Here is a 24,729-nt window from a genome sequence, read left to right on the forward strand (position 1 = left end):
AGCAGTTTGTCATGTCCTTTTGGCCGTTGGTTAGACAGTTTATTTGTAATTTATTTTCTTGCAAAGAACTGAAACCTGGTGAGTGTTGTCTTTTAACCTGCTTGTCAATCAAGTAAACTGGGGTCTATAGATAATTTGATGTGACTGTGACAATAACAGGGCTTGCTTTCCAGTGCATTGTCGTAATGAGTTGTGATGTTGCTGACTTGTAGATTTTAAAGTTGAGCCAAATCCTGTCTACGTTTACAAGTGGTTATAAAGGATTTGGGTGGTATTTGAAAAGGGTTCTTCTGGTATCCTGACCACCATCATAGGTTGTTCAGTCAGTATCAAGAAAATAGTTAAACTTGTTGATATTTGTGCAGCTTCATATATAAATTTTCACTTTCCTATGAGTGATTGCAGTTGAGAAATAATTCATTGGTCATAAAGTGTTTGAACTTCCAGAGGATGTGAAACAATAACAATGTGACTTTTCCTTCTCTATCTTAATTTTTTTAGAATAAATTAATAAAAGAAATTCACCAACTTCGAGTAGTGAATGCGCAAATCACTTTCTAATTATGGCCTTGATCTGATCATGCGTTTATGGAGCTGTCTGGATTGCTTTAAATTTCTGTTTTCTTTGACATTAAAAATGCAAAGGAACTTGGTTGTTTTCCATCCAGTGCACAACAGTGTGCATAATCAGCTTGTTTGGACCTTGACCAATGAGGGAACTCTTGTATTTTCAGCACATTAGCAATGGCCAAAATTGATGCTGGTTCATAAACTGAGAGTTTATATTTTGATGGTCCATATTTTTATAAATGTTAGTCTTCGAATTAATCTTTCGTGCACATGTTCAAATGAGATGTTGGCAATGTAATGCATCATGTTGTAATCTTTTTCCAGATTAGCTTTTACTAGGACTGGTGTCCTACGTGTTGGGGGTTTTCTAAATCCCAGACAGTGTGATGCTGAAGCCCTGAGTCTTTGGATCCCATCGCGTACACCTGCAGAAGGCCTGGATTTGGAAACATCCAAGTACATTTTGGCAAATGTTGGCGACCAGTTTTGTCAACTTGTGATGTCTGAGAAGGAGGCTATGCTTCTGGTAGAACCCCACCGTAAGTTAAATTTTCTTGTAAGCAATATGCTAGCTAAAATGCGAGGCAAAACCTAATAGATTGTGGCGTATGTTAGTTCTGACTGGCAAAACGGTCTCTAAAACGTTCCACAGATTTTTATCTCTATGCGAATATTCACAGTGGACATTTGGGGCACAATAGCTGTGATTTTCAAAGCAGAAGTTTGTCACCTGGCAGAATTTTGATTGTGAGTATGCTGAATACGTTTACAGTTGGACTATAAACAAGTCAACAGTGGAATTTCCTCTTCATGTTCCTGTTTTCTACTGCTCAATATCAACCAGCTCATTGAGTTCCTGTACACGTCTATGGTACTAGGCTAATATTGCAAGCTCAAATCCCACTGTGTCATTTCGTGGAATGTAATTCCTTTAATTTGATCATTTGAAAGCAAAACGTAATTGCAGTGACATATTCTCTCAGAAAAGATTTAACTTTCATAAAAACAATTACATTGCAGAATTTCTGTATTTTATTCACAAGTCCCTGCAGTGTGCAAGTAATTTGTCTCCATCTCCAGCCCTTTTACATTTTCTACCTACTTCACAGGATCTCTACTGCTGGTAGCTGTAGCTAATTGCAGACTTTGACATAAAAGTAGCACTCTTGGGCTCTTTGTTTAGAAAATAAAATTATTTGAATTTTACTTGTCTCAAGGAAATGTTGGTGCTAAGATTTGATTCATGCTTGCATCAATGATTTATTTTGCCCTTTTGAACTAAATATAATGTTTGCTGTATGAAAGAAGTGTGTGAAATGTAATGGTTATATGCATACTCAAATCTCCCATGACTTTGCTTTTGCCAGAGGAAATATGTTTCATAGATGTACATTATCCAAATGAGCTTTAGAAAGTGATACAACTGGAATTATGTTTGGCATTTATAGAAAGTATGTGGCTTACAGTTACAAGTGGTGGAGGTCTGAGAGAGAATAGAGACTTCTGACAATGGAGCAGCTGGTCCACTCTCAACTCATCCATGCCACATCATAGGTTTTGTTGCTCATTGCACCTTTTCTCAACTGGGGAGAAGTGATTACACCCATCTCCCTTTCCCAAGCTATTTGTCTACCCCAAACCAATGTGGTGCCCTCTCCATCTCCCTCTTTCTAAGTGAGATGTATTTACCTTAGTGCTCCAATCCCAGCTTTTTCCCTTTGTCTCTCCTTTTGCCTCCCCTACCACAACTGATGAGAATATTCATCATTCAGCTGTGCTTCTCAGACTGCAATTCCAAAAATTAAGGAAAATTGTATACCCATCTCTACTGGACCTCATCCTGCTGTCCAAATCTTACAGAGCAGTTGGTTGCATTTCTCATTCTCACTGTCAGCTATTTTGTTTTCCCAACAAACCTAAGGTGACCAAATTCCCCACTTGGACTGCTCCTACTATACTGAATTTCCCCTGTTGCAGCAGCATGCAGCAATCCTTTATCCTCTTCATTCCATGTACTTCACATTACTGCAATTACATAGAACATTACAGCGCAGTACAGGCCCTTCAGCCCTCAGTGTTGCGCCGACCTGTCATACCAATCTGAAGCCCATCTAACCCATACTATTCCATGTACGTCCATATGCTTGCCCAATGACGACTTAAATGTACTTAAAGTTGGTGAATCTACTACTGTTGCAGGCAAAGCATTCCCTACCCTTACTACTGAGTAAAGAAACTACCTCTGACATCTGTCCTATAATCTATCGCCCCTCAATTTAAAGCTATGCCCCCTCGTGCTTGCTGTCACCATACTTGGAAAAAGGCTCTCCCTGTCCACCCTATCTAACCCTGTGATTATCTTATATGTCTTTATTAAGTCACCTCTCAACCTTCTTCTCTCTAACGAAAACAGCCTCAAGTCCCTCAGCCTTTCCTTGTAAGACCTTCCCTCCATATCAGGCAACATCCTAGTTAATCTCCTTTGCACCCTTTTCAAAGCCTCCACATCCTTCTTATAATGCTGTGACCCAGAACTGTATACAATACTCCCAAGTGTGGCTGCACCAGAATTTTGTACAACTGTAGCATAACCTCATGGTTCCGGAACTCGATCCCTCTATTAATGAAAGCTAAAACACTGTATGCTTTCTTAATAACACTGTCAACCTGGGTGGCAAATTTAAAGGATCTGTGTACCTGGACACCGAGATCTCTCTGATCACCTGCACTACCAAGAATCCTACCATTAGCCCAGTGCTTTGCATTCCTTTTACTCCTTCCAAAGTGAATCACCTCTCACTTGTCCACACTAAACTCCATTTGCCAACTCTCAGCCCAGCTCTGCAGCTTATCTAGGTCTCTCTGTAACCTACAACATCCTTCGTCACTATCCACAACTCCACCGACCTTAGTGTCATCTGCAAATTTACTAACCCACCCTTCTGCGCCCTCATCCAGGTCTTTTATAAAAATAACTAACAGCAGTGGATCCACCACCGACCCTTGCGGTACACCACTGGTAACTGGACTCCAGGATGAACATTTCCCATCAACCACCACCCTCTGTCTTCTTTCAGCAAACCAATTACTGATCCAAATTGCTATATCTCCCACAATCCCATTCTTCCGCATTTTGTACAATAGCCTACTGGGGGGGAACCTTATCGAATGCCTTGCTGAAATCCACATACACCACATCAACCGGTTCACTTACATCTACCTGTTTGGTCACCTTCTCAAAGAACTCAATAAGGTTTGTGAGGCGCAACTTACCCTTCCCAAAACCATGCTGATTATCCCTAATCAAATTATTCTCTTCCAGATGATTATAAATCCTATCTCTTTTAACCTTTTCCAACACTTTACCAACAACTGAAATAAAGCTCACTGGTCTATAATTACCAGGATTGTCTCTAATCCCCTTCTTGAACAGGGGAACCACATTTGCTATCCTCCAGTCTTCTGGCACTATTCCTGTAGACAATGACAATTTAAAGATCAATGCCAAAGGCTTGGCAATCTCCTCCCTGGCTTCCCAGAGGATCCTAGCATAAATCCCATCAGGCCCAGGGAACTTGTCTATTTTCACACTCTGCAGGATTTCTAATACCTCTTCCTTGTGAACCTCAATCACACCTAGTCGAGTGGCCTGTATCTCCGTATTCTCCTCGACAACATTGTCGTTTTCTAGAGTGAATACTGTCAAAATATTCATTTCGTGCTTCCTCTATCTCCTCTGACTCCACACACAACTTCCCACTATTATCCTTGATTGGCCCTAATCTTACTCTCATCATTCTTTTATTCCTTAAATACCTATAGAAAGCCTTAGGGTTTACCCTGATTCTACCCGCCAACAACTTCTCACGTCTCCTCCTGGCTCTTCTGAGCTCTCTCTTTAGGTCTTTCCTGGCTACCTTGTAACCCTCAAGTGCCCTAACTGAGCCTTCACATCTCATCCTAACATAAGCTTCCTTCTTCCTCTTGACCAGAGATTCCACCTCCTTTGTAAACCATGGCTCCCACGCTCTACTGCTTCCTCCCTGTTTGACAGGTACAAACTTATCTAGGACACACAGGAGGTTTTCCTTGAATAAGCTCCACATTTCTAATGTGCCTATCCCCTGCAGTTTCCTTCCCCATCCTATGCTTCCTAAATCTTGCCTAATCGCATCGGAATTGCCTTTCCCCCAGCTGCAACTCTTGCCCAGTGGTATACACCTAACCCTTTCTATCACTAAAGTAAACATAACAGAATTGTAATCACTATCACCAAAGTGCTCACCTCCTTCCAAGTCTAACACCTGGCCGGGCTCATTACCCAGTACCAAATCTAATGTGGCTTCGCCCCTTGTAGGCCTGTCTACATACTGCGTCAGGAAGCTCTCCTGCACACACTGGACGAAAACTGACCCATCTATAGTACTCATACTGTAGTGTTCCCAGTCAATATTTGGAAAGTTGAATTCCCCCATGACAACTACCCTGTCTCTCTCACTCCTATCGAGAATCACCTTTGCTATCCTTTCCTCTACATCTCTGGAACTATTCGGAGGCCTATAGAAAACTCCCAACAGGGTGACCTCTCCTTTCCTGTTTCTAGCCTCAGCCCATATTACCTCAGTTGACAAGTCACCAAATATCCTTTCTGCAACTGTAATACTGTCCTTGACCAACAATGGCACAACTTCCCCCCCCTTTTACCATCTTCTCTGTTCTTACTGAAACATCTAAATCCTGGAATCTGCAACGACCATTCCTGTCCCTGCTGTATCCATGTCTCCGAAATGGCCATAACATCGAAGTCCCAGGTACCAACCCATGCAGCACATTCACCCACCTTATTCCGAATCTCCTGGTGTTGAAGTAGACACACTTCAAATCAACTCCTTGCTTGCCGGTGCCATCTTGCTTCCCTGACACTTTAATTCGGACCTCGCTACTCTCAACCTTTTCTATACTGGAACTGCAATTTTGGTTCCCATCCCCCTGCTGGATTAGTTTAAACCCACCCCAATAGCCTTAGCGAACTTCCCCTCCAGGATATTGGTACCCCTTTGGTTCAGATGAAGACCATCCTGCTTGTAGAGGTTCCACCTACCCCAGAAAGAGCCCCAATTATCCAAGAATCCAAAACCCTCCCCCCTGCACCATCCCTGTAGCCACATATTCAACTCCCCTCTCTCCCTATTCCTTGCCTTACTAGCCCATGACACGGTTAACAAACCAGAGACGACAACTCTGTTCGTCCTAGCTCTAAGCTTCCATGTGTTCCCATGTATCTGCTGCCCTTGTTCTTTCAGATTGCAGTGCTCGTGAATGTTTGTAGATGCAGTGCCAATCAAGCAGGTTGCTTTGGCCTGGGTTGGTTTCAAGCTTCTTGAGTGTTATTGGAGCTATGTGCATCCAGGCATATAGAAACTATTCCATCAGACTCCTGACTTATGCCTTTTAGGTGGTGGAAAAGCTTTGGGGGGTTACTCACTGAAGCATTCCTAGTCACTGACCTGATCTTCGAGCCATTCTATTTATATGGCAAGTCCAGTTGAGCTCCTGATCAGTAGTCACCCCCTGGATGTTGATTGTAGGGAAGTTCAGTACAGGTTATGCCATTGATTGTCAAGGGGTGATCATTGTCACTGATGGTCATTGTGTGGCACAAGTGTTATTGCCACTTGTCAGCCCAAAATTGGATATTGTCCAGGTCTTGCCGCATTTGGACATGGACTACTTCACTGTCAGAGGAGTCGTGAATGGTGCTGAACATTGTTTAATTATATGTGACTGTCCCCATTTTTGACCTTATAATGGAGGTAAGGTGATTGATGAAGCAGCTGAAGATGGTTGAACCTAGATGAGGATCTCCTACAGCAATGTCCTGGAAATGAAATGACTGTCTCCAACTGGCATAATCATCATCCGATGTGCCAGGTATGAATCCAGCCAGCAGAGAGGTTTGACCGGATTCTCATTGACTCCAGTTTTGCAAGAGCTTCTTGAAGCCACACCATCGAAAGGAATCTGGAATTTTAAGAAGGCACATATAGCATGATATGAACGTTCAAGAGATGAACAACAGGAAAAGATCGGCCTGTCCGTTCATCTTATCTCATACAGTCATAATGCTCTGGTGTCCTGATTAACAACCAGGGTCATATGCCAATAGTTATTGTCAATCTCCTGGCAGGCAATAAAAATAAAAATCTCCAAGGTTATTCACAAGTGATAAAAATCTGGATGTAACCTTTTGGCTGCTGTTGCTAGTGCAAAAACAAAAAAGGATGTTGACCACATTTGGGTTGTCTTTTTGCCCAGTTTTATAAGTTATGACCATGACCAGTGCCCCAACCAACAACAAATATGTTTCGCTTTCACAGATTCGCATCAAATTTGCATAGGCTGCAGAAATAAACATCCTGTTCTTTGTGTCTACCTTGCTATGGGATATCTAACCTGATTTTACCATTATGCAAACTTAACATACAGCCTCGGCCTTTCCTGGCCAATTTAAAATAATCTGTCTTTACAACCACAATGCTGAATGGTTGTGGTATGTTTGTACATAACTATGAAGCTCTTCTAAAATTGAAGATATCCTGTATCTATTTGATACAATGCACTGCGTTTTGCTTTGTTTTAGACATCTGTATTTGTGAATGATTGCAATGTCTGAAATACAAATTTTGGCAATATTTCAATGTTAATTATCCTTGTTTAAATTGATAAACATTTTTGTGAGTCTCGTAAATGCCTTATTTAATATCCTGTTGTGTGATTGGCTATATTTTATTTTTGTTGCTTGTAGAACAACTGGCATGGAAGCGAGCTGTACGGGGTATTCGTGAGATGTGTGATGCATGTGAAACAACTCTCTTTAACATCCACTGGGTGTGTCGGAAGTGCGGTTTTGGTGTGTGTCTCGATTGCTACAGGATGAGGAAGGGGCGACCACCACAAGGTATGGAGAGGATGTGAATACAAAAACTTGTTAAATTGGAAGGATTAGTGTGATAAAACAGTACCTGTTTTGAGACACAGTTATGTTTTTTGTAAAAATGTGTGTTTGACTTAATAACTACCATGCACATGTACAGAAAAGAAGGGCAAAGTATTATTACTAACTGCGAAATGGCGAATATCTTAGCTATTGTGTATCTTGCCCTTGTTAAAAAGCTTGTTTTCAGAATTAACTAAAATGTAAATTGAATATAATAAAGTTGTGCTAGTAAGAGGCTTTTGAGCTGCAAAAGGATAGTTGAGAGTGACAGTGAAGTGATGGGTTGTTTTTTACGCAGTTAATCCAGATTGCCTGAACAGAAATTTGATATTGACAGTGTGACTAAACAGGCACATAAGAAATTGTTCTAGTTAAGCCAGTTTAGAACTACCTTGAACTGAGGGTATGGTAATCAAGATCTAATGATGTGCATGGGCTGTCTTGGAGATACCACCAGTTACTGAAGAGGGATCTATATCTCTGGTGTGTTCCAGCCCTAAACGCTGGAACTACCTCCCAAACGCTCAATCTATCCTTTAAGCTGCTCCTCGAACCTACATCATGCATGAAGCTGTCCTAATATTGCTTTTTGTAGCGCTGTATTAGATTTTGTTTGGCACTCCTTGCGACAGTACTTGCCTTCTGATTCATACGACATTGCTAAAAAGATCCAGAGAGAAGGGGAAGCTGTTAAAAACTGGTGTCTTTGGGACATAGTAGTTTGAGTGCAAGTACAAATGTATGCTTGTGAAGAGTTAACAATGACAAAATAAGCAACATGGTCATTTCTGAGATGATCACTGGGCTGTAGAACTTGATTGAAAGCAAATGAAAGTCTCCAGCCCAAAACGTCGATTTTCCTGCTCCTCGGATGCTGCCTGACCCACTGTGCTTTTCCAGCACCACGCTTTTGACTCTAATCTCCAGCATCTGCAGTCCTCACTTTTGTCTTGAATGAAAGTAAAGCCTATAGATGGTTTTATCTATTCATATGCCAGCAAAACATTTGACATTTGAAATATGTGAGATGGACCGAAAATTGCACACAGGCCGGTGGTAAGTTTGAATGAGATTTGTAAGCTTTGCAGGTGTCACAAGGTATGGTGTTGCGGCCATTGTTGTTCACAATGGGCAAAACTGATTTACAAATGAAATTTTTTGTCGTATGTGCCAAACAAGTTGTGTTTCCAAAGTAATTTGAAATGGGTAAGCCAAATATAAAGATTTAGAATAGATTGAGGAGGTAAAAATATGTGACATTGTTATGGACAAATGCAAGATCACGAGATCAGTGAAGTGAAATTAACTAAACCATTTTTCAAGGATGCATTTCAGGGCATAATCTCCAAGTTATTGTTGGTCATTACTGAAACCAAATGCTCTATTTGGCAAGTCTATGGCAAATTTAACCAAAAAAGCTGCAGCAGAAATCCCAGAAGTTAGTATGAGCAAACAACTAAAGTCATCTGGAGGAGTATGGATGTAATTCTACCTTATGACAGTGAGAATAGCTCAGAATTACAGACAGTACAAAAGCTGATAAAATGTGTTATCCTTGTATGCATGGATGATTAGACATTGAAGAGCAATATTTTGGCTGTGGTAAATTTGTTTTGAGATTAACCACCCAACCATGGTGGGAATGCCAGACAAGTTGAGAAATGCGAATGCAGCATCTTGATTATAGATGCAATCTGTAGTAATAAATAAACAATTACATTATTCTATGCTCCTTTGTCTTTTTGGTGCGTGATGTTCAATTTATTTTGTATTTTTCCTTTCAGTGGATGATGACACTCTCGAAGATGAGGTTTTCTCTTGGTTAAAGTGTGCTAAGGGACAGACCCATGAGCCAGAGAATCTAATGCCAACGCAAATTATTCCTAGCACTGGTTAGTATATGATCCGTTAATTCATAAAACTACCTTTCCTTCAGGCATTAAAAAGAGACTTATTCAGAAGCTGATGAGCTTACATTTTTCCATAAATATATTTTTATGATGCTATTAACATTTTGCATCACATAATAAATCAGTTCTAAGTCTCTTTCATTGCTGCATAACCTGGCTACAAGCAATCTCTCCATTTCACTTTCATTTGGTAAGATAGGTGTCAACTTGAGATTAGAAATTTGCCATGTGTGACACCATAGACACAAGTCTGTATTGCTAAAATTGGCCAACTGGAGCACTTGCACACCAGCATCTTTGATGTTTTTGGTTTTGTTTAAACATTTTGTATTTTATTAATGAATAACTGCCTGTGGGTTCCTAGTCAGCTCTGTCATATTTCTAAACCTACTTCTGCTAATAATTAGAAATTGTAGAATTGCATTTGTGCATTCTTTTGACCACTGTCTTAAGTTGGGAACAGTGGGCAGAAAATAAATACTTGAAGACTTTTTTTCTGTCTGCCAAAGCTACTATTTTCTGAGGGTTTCTTTGACTGTACATTCAAACTTTGAGATGGTAAAGAGTGTGCACATAATATCTGGATAAGTACTTACTAATATAATATAAATAATTTCTTTAGTGGATGCAGTAACATTTGCAAATTTAAATACAAAACTATCTGCAGATGCTATTTGGTAGCAAATTCTTTGATTGCAGAGATTCCTTGTCCTGAAATACAAATCGTTGCTAGGGACAGTTAGGTTAAATAGTTATGGCATAAGTAAAGTGCTGCTGTTTATATTATTTAATCCGTCTCCTTTCAAGAATGTAGCAAACAGCGTTGATTTCCTGCTGCTGTGCAACATGCCACCTTAACTCAATTGTTATGTAGAAGCTTTGTGCATTATTGTAGCCAAATTGCGTCTGTCTTGCATAATGGCTACCAAAATTAAATATGTTTGTTATTCTGAAGGAAGAAATCATTTCCTGGAATGTGGCTAAGTATTAGCATTGGTAATATGGGGGTGGCTGGTTACTGCAAGTTAATAGCCGAGATTATTTTTAATTCATTCATGGATGTTGGCATTGCTCGCATGGTCAGTATTTATTTCCCATTTTAATTACCCAAGGACAGTTCAGAGTTAAGCACATTGCTATGGATCTGGAGTTGTTTTAGTCCAGACCAGATAAGAGCAGCGGTTTTCTTTCCTAAAGGACATGAATGAACCAAATGGTTATTTCCCACAACAATCAACAGTGAGTTTGCAGTTATCATTAGCCTCTTCATTCCACAATTCTGTTCATTCACATTCCACCATCTGCCTAGAAGGATTTGAACCTGGTTGCCCAAAACATTTCCTGAGTTTCTGTGTAGCTATAGTGAACAATCCCACGAGGCCATCACCGCCTCTAATTCCATTGAATGTAGTCTTCCTATGCACTACACATTCTTTCTTGTTCTTTCAACTGTCATATATTTATAGGCACCAACGTTATCTCACTGGGGCAGAAATGCCCTACTATTGCAGACCTTTGAAAGAATTAAGGCAGGTCTTCTTGCCCCACTTAGTTTTGTAGTTGCATCTTTACTCCTTTGTTATTGTTGGCTGAAGAACAAGTTTACAGTTTATTTCGTGTATCTAATTTTTAAAGAGACATTTTAGAAAAATTAACAATTTTTGAATTTGTTCTCCCTTAGCAAATGTATTATGTGAGCATATTCGTTCGATGTAATGTTGAAATATATCAAAATGCACTCATCTGCATTTTCTGATCATATGTGCATTGCAGTTATCTTTGTTTATGGAAAAGGACCCTACATCTGTAATCTTGTCTGCACTGAACTGATGCAAAGCAGCTTATTGCCCTGTTGTAACACTTGGCATCGAATGCTAAATCTAATCTTAAAGCCCTTCCTGTTTTTGTTACTAGTGCTATGAAATTGTTCAGCTTTGTATATAATTTCTGGATATTACAATTTCTGCATTCTGTCTTTACTGTCTTCTGCATGTTGCTAAAAGGATGCTATTAGTTGAGGTATATTGAACAATCAAAGCCTTCAAAAGAAATGGCCTTTCTGAAAATATTCATCTCTCAATCTACAGCTCTGTATGATATTGGAGATATGGTCCATGCAACAAGGGGAAAGTGGGGTATCAAAGCGAACTGCCCTTGTATTACCAAACAGCTCAAACCTCTGCCTAAGCCAGCAGCACCAAATGGAGTGTCACAGGTACGTTTTATTATCGGCCTTTGAACGTAGCATTCAAGAGTAGTTTACTTAAAATCTACTACCTTTTCTGAAGCATTTTAAAGAGTGCAGACAAAATAAACATCGATATGCTTAAAACCAAGAAGTGGCAAAGTTCGAAAATGGGAGATGAAAATATTTCAACAATAACTGTAGAGGGGTATTGTAGGAATGAGAAATGGATTTCAATGTAGGAAGCAGTGTCTGTTTCTATCAGAAAACTAGAGACAGCTGAGTAAATATCTGGAGAAAACCTGTGTAATGGATCTTGTATGATAGGCACTTTCACCATTAAGCTAATCCAGTGCTTCTGTTCCTATGAAATTAGCTTTTCATAATAGGAACATCTGTGTATTTTGCATTGAGAAGCCTTGTGCATACGTTCTAAAATGTGAGGAACAGATATCCCAAAAGCTGAGGAATATACTAATTCTGAATGAGAGTTATATTTACCCAAAATATTAACTATTCCTCTCTTCACAGATTCTGCTAGACCTGCTTAGTTTTTTGAGCTTTTTTTTTTATTATTTTAGTTGCACTGTTGTTTGCACAAGGGAAGTTCTAGTAAAGTGCATGATGGGGAAAGAGGGTAAGGAATTAATTATGGCATAAAAAGGAAGTTGAAATATCCTAATGGTCCAGAAGCAGAGTAATAGGAAATGATACTTGTGATAGTTATATTTCATGATCAGATAAACAGTTCATTTGTTGCATTTTGGTTGAAGAAAACAAACAGCGATTGGAAAGAAAGGGGACATGTGGGAATGCTGGGACAGGACCTTGAAAGAATATAAAAGCCAAGAGGTAATGATGAACTGAGGAAATGTAAAAATGATCTTAGGGTAGCATTTTGGCTGAGAGAAAATTTTAGTGATATTAACTGGTACAGAGAAACGCAAATATGAAGAAAAATTTTAGTTTTTAAAGTAGAAACAGTACTGAAAACTGGTCAGTAAAACAGAAATATTTAAATTTCTGAAATTATGGTTTATTGAAGCATACTGTTTCCAATTGTTGAGGGCTCAAGGATGACATGATTTAAAGCAAAATTTCTTCAAAGAATTTGGAGGTTATAAAATTCATCTGCAGGGTTGTTTGTTGAGGCAAAAACTATGTCACTATTGAGGATCAAATAGGTGGATGGAGGGATATGGAAATAATAGAGATTAAGTATATTAAGAAACTGATAACTGTTTGCATGGGGAATGGATAAACAATACAAGCTTCTTAGGTTGAACAGCTTGATTTGGTATGCAAACCTCTATGCATTTCATCCAATCTTGGCATTTTTAAATTAATTCTAAATTCTTTTAATTAATTTTAAATTCTGGACTTTTTTCTTCAGCTTTCAACTATTCTTCCAAATCCGACCAGTGCACTTGCTATGAATGAGGTGTCAGCAGGCAGTGGAGGCTCCATTATTTTACCTCAACCTGATGGCGGTCTAGTGGAAGTGAAACCAGACCCAGCCAACAGCAGCAGTGAGGCGAGTGAAAACAGTACCATGAGCCAGGGTGAGAACAGTTGCAATAATTTGAGCTTTGTAAGTGACAACGAAGGGGTATCCACCACAGCTGGCTTGAAGGATGGCTCACTGAGTTCAGCAGATACTACGTCAGCATTACACTGGTTGGCTGACTTAGCTACACAGAAAGCAAAGGAAGAAAAGAAAGGTAAATTTCCTTTTGAGTGTTAATTTCCAGGCTATTTCATGATTATGCCACTCTTTTTCTTCGTGATTAGCATGTTAGACTTTGCTTAGTGGAATGGGATGCTGGGGCTGTTGCCTGTTGGGTGGGGAGAGGGCTTTGCAAATGTTTTTAACTGCAGAAATAATCCTTTGTTTCTGTACTTAGTGACAGTTGCGAGGCAGCCATTTTAACATTTGCAATGGTATGTCATTTAGTAATTATGTTAATGCATTGAGGGTTGTGTTAAAGGTACAAATTTGTCACATTTGATTCAAATTGAACAAATCCAGATCATGGTTAAAATGATTATTGACTCTAAAAATTGCACGGGTGTAGTAGCCATTACTTGTCACCAGATGGCAAACACCGAACACCATCAGCACGTTCGTAAAACTGAGGAAGGTTTGTAGACAACAGGAGAGGGGGAGTTTTTTTTTAAAGTTAAGTGAATTAAGGAAATTATTTGAGTGGAAAAAGAACCAATGAAGCATAGAGGAAATCAACATAAGAATTAATACATATCAACATGGGTATATTTTCAGGAACCAACATCTTCACTTAAAGATCATAATCATCACATTTTTAATCCAGCTATCTTTCAATTCACAGTACAGATTTAAGAACGGTTTTCAAAACCAAGGATGTTAAAGGATCATTGCCATTTTAGAAAATGAATATCAGATTACTTAATCAAAGTCCTGTATACATAGCTGCTTGGTGAAGCCAAGTTTGTAGACAAGTTGAAGCCAAGGGCTATGTATGAATGGAACATTAACTGGCAGCAAGTATTAGATTGGCCTGTGAGCTAGTGACTAGCACTTGTTGAGAAAGGTTTTCTGTCCTCCAACAACTATGTGACTAACTTTCAGGGTAGCTGAACAGCTTGTTTATAAATGTTTTGGCAGAAACCATCAGCCCCCTGGAGAAGGAGCTGTTTTTGTTCAGCTATGAAAGGTGTCTCAAGCCTGAAGATATATAGTTTATTTCCCTTTTCCAGTTGCTGTAAACTGTCGCTTAATTGATAAGTCAAAGGCCTTTGTAAGTGTGAGCCAGTTACCCTTTGCCTTCTGTAAATGAGTGACGATCTCTAGAGAAGAGAGATCAAAAAGCAGCATCTGCTCAGAAAAGGAATCACCTCAACAATCCCTGGGCTCAGGAACTAGTTCTTGCATCTACCCATAATGTCAAGGTGTGTGTGTGTGTGTGTGTGTACATAGGGAAATTTATAATGGGCTTAGTGTTTTAGCGAAGGAATTGTTTGTTGGTTCATAATTGTTCACCTACAACTGGAGATTTTTTTGTAATAAATAGTCATTCTTGCTAAGTACAGAAACATGGCCCATGCTTTCTGTCAACCCAAGTCTGAAAATCAGGTAAATTGGAGAATTCTGTGTACTTTTTAAAACTTTTATCTACTGTGAAGACTCTGGGAATCCCAGGGTTTGATTTCCAGCATACCAACCCAGTCAGGAGCAATAACGTGCACTTAGCAAAGCCCACAAATATTAATGACACAGTTTGGTTGTGCTGATTGTCTTATTAGGTTTATCAATCTACTTTTATCAATTTCTCATTCTGTGCATAGTAGTTTCTTAGTGTTTACTGTGCCAAATTCTTTTGTCATTTTAAAACACTTTGATTAGATAACTTCTAAACTCTTACCCAAGAGTATGGAAGATTTTAGGTTGAGGATTCAAGCTGAGTTTATGCAATCACTGTTCTCTCTCCTTTTAAAAATGGTGCCATGTTGATCATTCCTAACTTGGTTCAGCCCTCTAATTTATAAACATTTTTCATCAACCTGCTCAGACAAGTCATGACCCATTTCTGGACCAGGTGGGATTTGAAGCTGGGCCTCCTGGTCCAGAGGTAGGGGCAATATCAGAGCAACACAAGCCCTCTCAATGTCGCTTTACAGTTGATCCCCTTCACACAAAGTAACTAATAGTAACATCTGTTCCTAAATACAGGCACTGCAGTGACATTGTTATGAAGTCAATGCCTCCTCCTTTTCTATTAATAAACTAGTTGGGTTTTTTGAATAATCAACAATGACTCTCTGTATGCTTGATATAATCTGTAGATCATCTTTGCCATGTGTTGTAACAACTGGTGAACCTGATGGTTTGCATTATGTTACCTTAGAATTTATATGCTGTTGTTGACAAATTTGAGCTTTAAAAATGCTGTAGAGCAAGGATCCTGCAGCACTAAGTATTTGTTATTCCTTCAGGAAAAAGAACTAATGCATCCTCATAAAGGCAGCACGGTGGCTCAGTGGTTAGTACTGCTGCCTCACAGCACCAGGGACCTGGGTTCACTTCCAGCCACGGGTGACTGTCTGTGTGGAGTTTGTACATTCTCCCCGTGTCTGCGTGGGTTTCCTCTGGGTGCTCCGGTTTCCCCTCTCGGCCCAAAGTTGTGCAGGTTAGGTGAATTGGCCATGCTACGTTGCCCATAGTGGTCAGAGATGTGTAGGTTAGGTGCATTAGTCAGAGGTAAATACAAGGTAGGGAGAATGGGTCTGGATGGGTCACTGTGAACTTATTAGGCCACAGGGCATGTTTCCACATTGTAGGGATTCTATTTTTTAAAAATAACTTGACCAGACTACCATGAATTTATCAATATTGAAAATAGTGTCAAGGGAGCATGTCATTAGATCTCCCAGGGTAGGCTGACATCCACAAATGAGCACCCCATTTTGTGCATTGTTGAACAGTATGGAGAAACATGGCATCCAGAGATTTAATTGGGAGATTGCTTGGGATAACAATATATATTGTCGCGCAGCATCTTGTTATAGCAGTGGTAATACTCCTCTTTCTGATGTGAGGTATCCTGGGCCAAATTTGAGGTGATGCATATCTGAAATGCAGAAGTAGATATCCAAAATTTTAAGCCTCAGCTAATAACTTTGATTCAGATCACTGCAAAGGTTTTTAACGAAGCTTTCTTTTGTATTAATAGCAATCTTGGTTAATATGAATAAGAAGCAAAGAGTATACTTGCTGCCGCCTTGAATTCATATAAATATATATTTAGTTCAAGGTGTTATTTTCCCTTCCTTCCCAGAAAGCGCCAATTCTTTGCGATCTGTGTTGAATCAAAGCCAAGATTCCAGGCCACCCTTAGCACTGGACTCATTCAACGCTTTATCTAAGCCTCCTTCCATACTAGAGCCATTCAGCAGCCTTTTGTCTGGAGGACCCTCAACTACAAAGACAGAAGGATCGAGCCTTCGGGATCTACTAAATTCTGCTCCAGGAAAATTACAGAGGGGAACTGCTGAGGCAAGCCTTCCATTTCCATCAGTTTTCACGTCCGTTTCAACGGTAAGCTTGTCTAATGTTTCAAACTCTGGATATTGAAAAGAGGTAAAAACTTTTCAAGCTAATCAAAACATTCTGAGAGTTCACTCTGCCTTCTCACTAGCGAGTTTAGAATTTTCTGTTGAAGAAGGAAATCATTAAGTATTTTAATCATCATTGTATAATTGAGAAGAATAGTCATTCTAAAGTATAAGAATACAAGAATACTGCTATAATGGGCATTTCATTAACACAAATTTGCTATAATGTGATTGACGAGTAGGGGCCATTGTTTCTAAAGCACAAGTTTTAAGATGTTTGTTGGCTGTCACTCAATTATATCGCCAACACTTTAAGCTCTTTTTCCAAAGTGCAATTTTTTTTATGACGCAGGGTTGCGCAAGAGCGGGTTATAGAAGAACTTCCTGTATAGGAACAAGAATACGCCATTTGGGCCATCATACCTGCTCTGACTTTCAATGATCTGATAATATTCAACTCTACTTTCCAAAGTCTACAGCCTTCTGCAATAAAAAAATTCCACCAGTTCATTACCCACTGAGAAATAAAATGCTTTCTCATCTAAGTGGGCCTTATTCTTACTCTTAAGATTATGCCCTCTAGTCCTAGACAGTCTCATGAGGGACACAACATCTGATGAAGAGTCATCTAGACTTGAAATGTTAGCCTGCTTTCTTTCCATGGATGCTGCCTGACCGACTGATCTCCAGAATTGTTTTGGCTTCTCAGTATCTACCCTTGCAAGCCCCCTAAGAATCTTGTATGTTTCAATAATGTTGGCTCTTACTGTTTTTAACTCCAATGAGTACAGACTCAACCTCTGGTCAAAAGAAACTCACTATCTTAGTTGGGATCAACCAAGTGAACCTTCTTTGGACTGTGTCACTAGATCTTCCCTAAGACAAATGAATCAAATTGTTCAGTGTTTCAGGTGTTCCCTGTTACCAGCTAAAGAGCATGTGTTAGCTTTTTGTAATTTATGCTTGAGGATTCTCAAAGCCCTCTGTGCTGCAGCTTTCTGCAGTCTTCCTCCTTTTAAAGAATATTCCATTTCTCTAATCCTGCTTAAGTGCACATCTTCACATTTTCCTATGTGTCAGCCAAGTTTTTGTCCATTCACTTAACTTATCAGTCTCTCGACAGACTGTTTGCTGTCATATTCACCACTTGCCTTCCCATCTATTTTTGTGTCATCTGCAAACTTTGCAATAATTCATTCATTTATCTCATCCAAGTTATTGATTTATGAATAATTGTGGCGCTAGCACTGATCCCTGTAGCACACCACTAACTACAGGCTGCCATCCTGAAAATGCCCACACTGTTTCCTATTGGTAGACCTATCCTTTATTCATGCTAATGTGCTGGCACTAATACCATGGGCTCTTATCTTAGGTAGCCTAGCATTTGGTAACTTATCCATTCAAATATCTACTATTTTTCATCTATCCTGTTTTCATCTATCCTATTGAATAAATTTGTCATACAAAATTTCTCATCCATGAAACCAACTGATTTTGCTCGATTATATTTTGTATTATTACGACTCCTCGATTACTGAAACAGTCCATGTTCAAATGCAACAAAACCTGGACAATATCCAGCTTGGACTGACAAGTGGCAATAACATTCATAACACACAAATGCTAGGCAGTGACCATCTCCAATAAGAGACAATCTGACCACTACCCCTTGATATTCAATGGTGTTACCATCGTTGAATCCCCCACAATTGACATCCTGGAAGTTACTACTGACCAGAAACTCAACTGGATTTAACACATAGGTGGCTACAAGAGCAGGTCAGTGGCTAGAAATACTGAGGCAAGTAACTCACCACCTGACTATCCCAAGCCTGACCGCTATCTGTGAGGTACAAGGAGTGTGTTGGAATACTACCCACTTACCTGGGTGAGTGCAGTTCCAACAACATTAAAAAAGTTTGATGCCCTCCAGGACACAGCAACTGACTTGATTAGCACTGGATCCACAAGCATCCACTCCCCCCAAAACTAGCACCTAAAAGTATCCGTGAACACAATTTGAAGATGCACGCAGAAATTCACCAAAGATCCTTCACATTTTCCATACTGCAGAATGCTTCTATCTTGAAAGACAAGGGCAGCGGATACATTGGAATACCACCTAGAAGTTCCTGTCCGAGCCACTCGCCATCCTGACTTGAAAATCTGTTTCTGTTCCTTCACTGTCACTGGATCAAAATCCTGAAATTCTCTCCCTAAGGGCATTGTGCAGCGATCTGAGAAAGCAGCTTAATACCACCTTCTCCAGGGCAAATAGGGAGAGGCAATAAATGCAGGCCAGTCAGCATCGCCCACGTCCCGTGAGTGACTTCAAGCAACTTAATTGTTTACTATTGAATCCTTAATAATAAAGTCAAATATTTTGCCAATGATAGCTATTAAGCTCCCTTGCCAACTATTAACTGGTTCTACCTCCCTTCCCTATAGGGTGTTACATTGGCAGCTTGCAAAACCTGTAGAATTTTTCTCAAATCTATGGATTCATGGAAGATTGCTACCCATGCATCCATCATCTCTGTAGTTACTTCATTGAATATTCAAGGATGCATCTTAACATGACTTTGCTGAGTTTAGCCTTGTTAATATATCTAGTGCTATCTCGTGATTATTATTTGTTTCCTTTTGCGCCTTGATCATTTAGTATTTTTTGGAACGCTATTATGTCTTCTACTGTGAAGACTTATAGAAATTATTTATTTAACACTTCTGCTGCTGCCTAGTTTCTGGCTATTATTTTTCCAAACTCATTGTCTAAAGGCCAATATTCACTTAGGCTTCTCTCTACTATTTTATGTATTTAAAGAAGCCTTTGCCCTTTTTGATATTGCTAATGAGTTTGCCCTCAAAGTTTATTTTTTCCTGGTTTTTAAAACATTTTTAATCTTCAGACTTACCAGTAATCTTCACCACATATTTTCTGTCTATCAGTTTGATGCTATCCTGAACTTAGGGTTATATCTTTGTTGTGAGCCATGAATTATTTTGATAAATGTCTGCAATTATTCCTCAACCATCTTTGTTGCTTAAGTCCCTTTTCCAGTCCACTGTCCAGCCAATGCTGCTGTCATCATTCTTATTTAAGTTTACATTCATTGTTTATGCCCCACGTTTCTCACTCTCTAAAAGATCACTGAATTCTGCAGCTGTCTCTGTCTTTTGGGTGTCTTTTACTCTGAGATAATTTATTACACCTGACTTGTTACATATTGCTAGATATAAAATAAACTGAACCCTGGTTGGATGTACAACGTATCGTTTCAGGAAACTATTTGAAATAAAGCTACAGATTTTTCATTGCGGCTACCTCCACCAGTTTTACTTTACCAATCTACTTGAATACTCAAGTCATCCATGATTAATGTACTGTCTATCTTGCATGCCCTCATCATTTCCTGATATATTCTCTGTCCCATCATATAGCTACTGTTGGAGTCCTTCAGACCACTCGTACCAGTGTCATCTTCCCTTGTTATTTCTTATCTTGACCTGTATGGATTCTACACCTCCTGATCCAATCTCATTTCTTGCTATTGTACTTATTCCATCTCACACAAATAAAGTTACTGTGCCACCTTTTCCCTTCCTACCTGCATGTCCTTTCAAAATGTCACATACTTCTGAATATTTCATTCCCAACTCGGAATTCCTTGTAATTGTGTCTCCATAATGGCGATATGATCACATTTCATTTGTTCCAAACATTACATGCATTCAAATAAAGATTCACTAATTTTGCCTTTACACCATTTTTGCTCCCATCCCAGATCCTGTTTGCTGCTGTATTTTATATGCATGTTGTCCATTCTTGTCCTACTCTGGGTATTGCTACCTATATAGCTGCTCTGCAATGCCCTTGCGATTGTAACCAATCTTAGAGCAAAAAGTGTATTCTGCCTCTATCAATGTCAGTATTCCCAGTGTATGGATGGCCATGTGTGGATCCCTCAACCCCCTCCCTCCAAACCCGTCTCCAGTTCCAAGAGGTCTCCTTAATCCTGGCATGTGGCACAATGCCTGTGGCAGTATTGCATCAGAACTTTTGCCAAGTATGTCAGGAAAGATGTGAACACAAAAGTGATTTACTATCCCACAAAGTGATAGCAATCGGGTCAAAGCCCTGCCTTGTGTATGTACAACATCACCATTTTCTGTTAGGATCAGCTCTGCTACGAAATTCATCTCCTGTCTCTCCAGCGCTTGTCCACTATCTACAAGGCACAAGCTAGGGATGCAACAAAACCCCTTCCACACACCTGGATGAATGCAGCTTCGACAATATCCAAAGGGTTCAACGCTATCCAGACAAAGCAGTCCACTTGATTGGCACCCCGTCCACCACCTTTAATATGGATTCCCTCATGTCGTGGGAGCAATGTGCACCATCCGAAATCCAAATCCCCAGCCAACACCTCATAAACCCACAACTGCCAATGCATGTACAAGGGCGAGTGCACCAGATGTATGTATGGTAACACGCATGCAACAAGTTGGAGACCATCCTGACTACAATACCATTTCTGTTCTTCTCCTTCCCGACCGCTCCCACCTACCCCAATCCAACCTCTAGCAGTCCAGAGTGGACAACAGATGTTGGTTGGTCCAACCATGAGTTTGAAATAAGATTGTTTGCACAGAAGTTGATCCGTGCATCTCGAATCTGTAGTGACTTTAATACTATGCATAAAAGGAGATGTTTTCATGCCCAAATTTGGCGCCATGCTTCTAAAAAAGAAATTCAGGGAATGGTGAAGGTTCAGAGAAAGTCAACATGGATGCTGCTGACTTTTAATCCAGTAAATCAGATTTATTTGGGAGTAAATACTAAAGCCGTATGATCTAGCCATTACATGGAACAGCAATCACTGGTGTGAATAGTGGAGAACTTTTTTCTGCTGAACCAGGGACTATAATTACAAGCTAAGAAATGAATACTAGTTAAATTACTTAAAAATCATTTACCATTTTGAAGAATGGGCACATTTCATACTACAAATTATATGGATATTTGGATTTGATCTTAATTCAAGGAAAGTAAAAGCGATCTCTGTGCAAGGTTTGTAGCTCAGGTTGAGGTTTAGGGTGTAGGATTGCTCACTGAGCTGTAGGTTTGATATCCAGACATTTCATTACCTGGCTCGGTAACATCATCAGTGGCGACCTCCAAGTGAAGCGAAGCTGTTGTCTCCTGCTTTCTATTTGTATCTTTCTTCTGGATGGGGTTCCTGGGGTTTGTGGTGATGTCATTTCCTGTTTATTTTCTGAGGGGTTGATAGATGGCATCTAGATCTATGTGTTTGTTTATGGCGCTGTGGTTGGAGTGCCAGGCCTCTAGGAATTCTCTGGCATGTCTTTGCTTAGCCTGTCCCAGGATAGATGTGTTGTCCCAGTTGAAATGGTGGGGTTTTTTTCATCCATGTGTAGGGCTACAGGGAGAGAGGATCGTGTCTTTTTGTGGCTGACCAAATACTTAACTACACCAGCAACCATCCCAACACACACACACACAAAGCTGTATCAGAACACTATTCCAATGAGCCACCACACACTGCAGCACAGACGAAATTTGGAAAACAGAGGAGAACCACCTATACAACGTATTCATGAAGAACGTATACTCAAAAAATACAGTCCGTAGATTCCTCAGGAACAAACCCCGACAAGCAGACCAAACACAGCCAGAAACCCTAACCACCTTACCATACATCAAAGAAGTTTCAGAAATGACAGCCAGACTACTAAGACCCCTGTGAATCCTAGTAGCACACAAACCCACCAACAACTCTCAAACAAAAACTAACAAACTTAAAAGACCCAGTACAACCCATGGACAAAACCAACGTCATCTACAAAATTCCATGCAAGGACTGCCACAAACACTACGTAGGACAAACAGGAAGAAAGGTAGCCACCAGGATACACAAACATCAGCTAGCCAGAAAAAGACAAGACCCTCTCTCCCTCGTAGCCCTACACACGGATGAAAAAAACCACCATTTCGACTGGGACAACACATCTATCCTGGGACAGGCTAAGCAAAGACATTCCAGAGGCCTAGCACTCCAACCACAACGCCATAAACAAACACATAGATCTAGATACCATCTATCAACCCCTCAGAAAATGAACAGGAAATGACATCACCACAAACCCCAGGAACCCCATCCAGAAGAAAGATATAAATAGAAAGCAGGAGACAACAGCTTCGCTTCACTTGGAGGTCGCCACTGATGATGTTACCGAGCCAGGTAATGAAACGTCTGGATATCAAACGTACAGCTCAGTGAGCAAACCTACACCCTAAGCAATCTGTGTTCGAGGCGTTTCAACAGCCTTGCCATTCCTATGTAATAGAAGCTATGTTAATAGTCCAAAATATTACATTCTAGATGCCTCCCACAAAGGAGAACATTGAAATTATTTTATTTCAAGTGACTGATTAATAGCTATTAGTAATTAACGCAGTTGTTTTTGTGTTTTTTAAACACAGGCTGATAAGGGGAAGGGGGGCCTACCAAACTTCCTGGATCACATAATTGCGTCAGTGGTAGAGAACAAAATGTCTACAGACACGTCAAAGCGAAGTGGGAATCCTACAGAAGCATTGAAGGAGAGTAAAAAGCAAGGTGTAATGGAAATGAGTGTTCTGGACCCAAACACACAACACTGCTGGCTCTGTGATGGTCGTCTGCTCTGTCTCCAAGACCCCAGCAACAAAAATAACTGGAAAATATTTAGGGAATGCTGGAAGCAGGGGCAGGTAACCATTCTAGCCACAAAGAATGATCCTACATAATTGAATGCACGCATGCAAGTCTTTGAATCACTTTCTGGTTGGCTTGCTAATGGTACAAGTGTGAAGACAAAACCACTTTTAGTGGGGTGTGGGTACAAAGTTGTGCATGATAATTTTTTTGGAAATACTCTGTAAAATGAATTATTTACAAGCATTCAATGAGTTTTCCCAGTCATACTCAACCTGGAAATGCAATGACCATCCTTTTTAAAAAGAAATCATGACATTGTTAGTCACTTTGTCCTCCTTTTATGTTATATTTTGGTCTGGGGGCATCATCTTCCATTAACACATTATCAGAGATGATAGCTTTTTAAGTTTGGTATGTCACCAAACTTCTCTCTTACTGATGCTACGCATTATTATCCAGCAATTTAAAAATTCTTCAGTTCGGCACTTCAAACCTTTTAAGGAGATCTGTCGATCATTCACACATTTTTTTGAAAATTGTCTTCATGTGATAGTTTAGAGTGACAACAGTTCAAACTGGCCTTGAGTTTTAGTCCATTGTCACATTTTGCAATAAGTTCATTCTGTTTTTATATACAGATCAATTGCAGAGGTAAAAGAAAATTGGGTACCTATCCATCTTAGTCTTGTATTTCAAGAGCATGGTTCCACATCTGTATGCAAACATACTGCCTGTGCTTTACCTCTTAAAAACTTAGCACACCTGATTAGTTCACACCAATAATCTGTGAATGTAGCACCGGAAAATTGTAATTGTTTAAAATAAATACTATTTTGGTCCACGCAAACCGTAAAGGAATTTGGATTCTACTGTTGTGACATTGTGACTGTTTATCTGTAGACTCAGCTCCATTGAGTAGCCTGATATTAGTTTTACTGCTAACCATATTGATCAGTAATTATTTCACTCTAACACAGCATGGTCATTCATTTAAAAAAAAACACAAATCAATTCAAGAGTGCTTTGAATCTTCAGACCTTTATCTTATGACTGATCTGTTTCTCTTGCCAGCCGGTGTTGGTGTCTGGTGTCCATAAGAAATTGAATTCAGCCCTCTGGAAACCGGAAGCTTTCAGCCGAGAGTTTGGAGACCAAGAAGTTGATCTGGTCAACTGTAGGAACTGTGCCATCATCTCTGATGTGAAAGTCCGGGATTTTTGGGATGGCTTTGAGATCATTTCAAGTAAG

General features: G+C 39.8%; 1 protein-coding gene across 2 annotated transcripts in view; it reads left to right on the top strand.

Moving 5' to 3' along the window:
• Positions 1–24,729, top strand: part of LOC140492260 (lysine-specific demethylase 3B-like) — a 129,443-nt gene that overhangs the window by 85,888 nt on the left and 18,826 nt on the right. For both annotated transcript variants that reach the window (XM_072591195.1, XM_072591196.1), the window contains exons 12-19: positions 895–1,109; positions 7,376–7,528; positions 9,352–9,459; positions 11,565–11,692; positions 13,056–13,383; positions 16,477–16,736; positions 23,265–23,534; positions 24,553–24,724. In XM_072591195.1, the coding sequence (XP_072447296.1) occupies positions 895–1,109; positions 7,376–7,528; positions 9,352–9,459; positions 11,565–11,692; positions 13,056–13,383; positions 16,477–16,736; positions 23,265–23,534; positions 24,553–24,724 (1,634 nt within the window). The remainder of the gene's footprint in view (positions 1–894; positions 1,110–7,375; positions 7,529–9,351; positions 9,460–11,564; positions 11,693–13,055; positions 13,384–16,476; positions 16,737–23,264; positions 23,535–24,552; positions 24,725–24,729) is intronic.

Source organism: Chiloscyllium punctatum, chromosome 20, assembly GCF_047496795.1.
Source record: "Chiloscyllium punctatum isolate Juve2018m chromosome 20, sChiPun1.3, whole genome shotgun sequence".
NCBI lineage: Eukaryota > Metazoa > Chordata > Chondrichthyes > Orectolobiformes > Hemiscylliidae > Chiloscyllium > Chiloscyllium punctatum.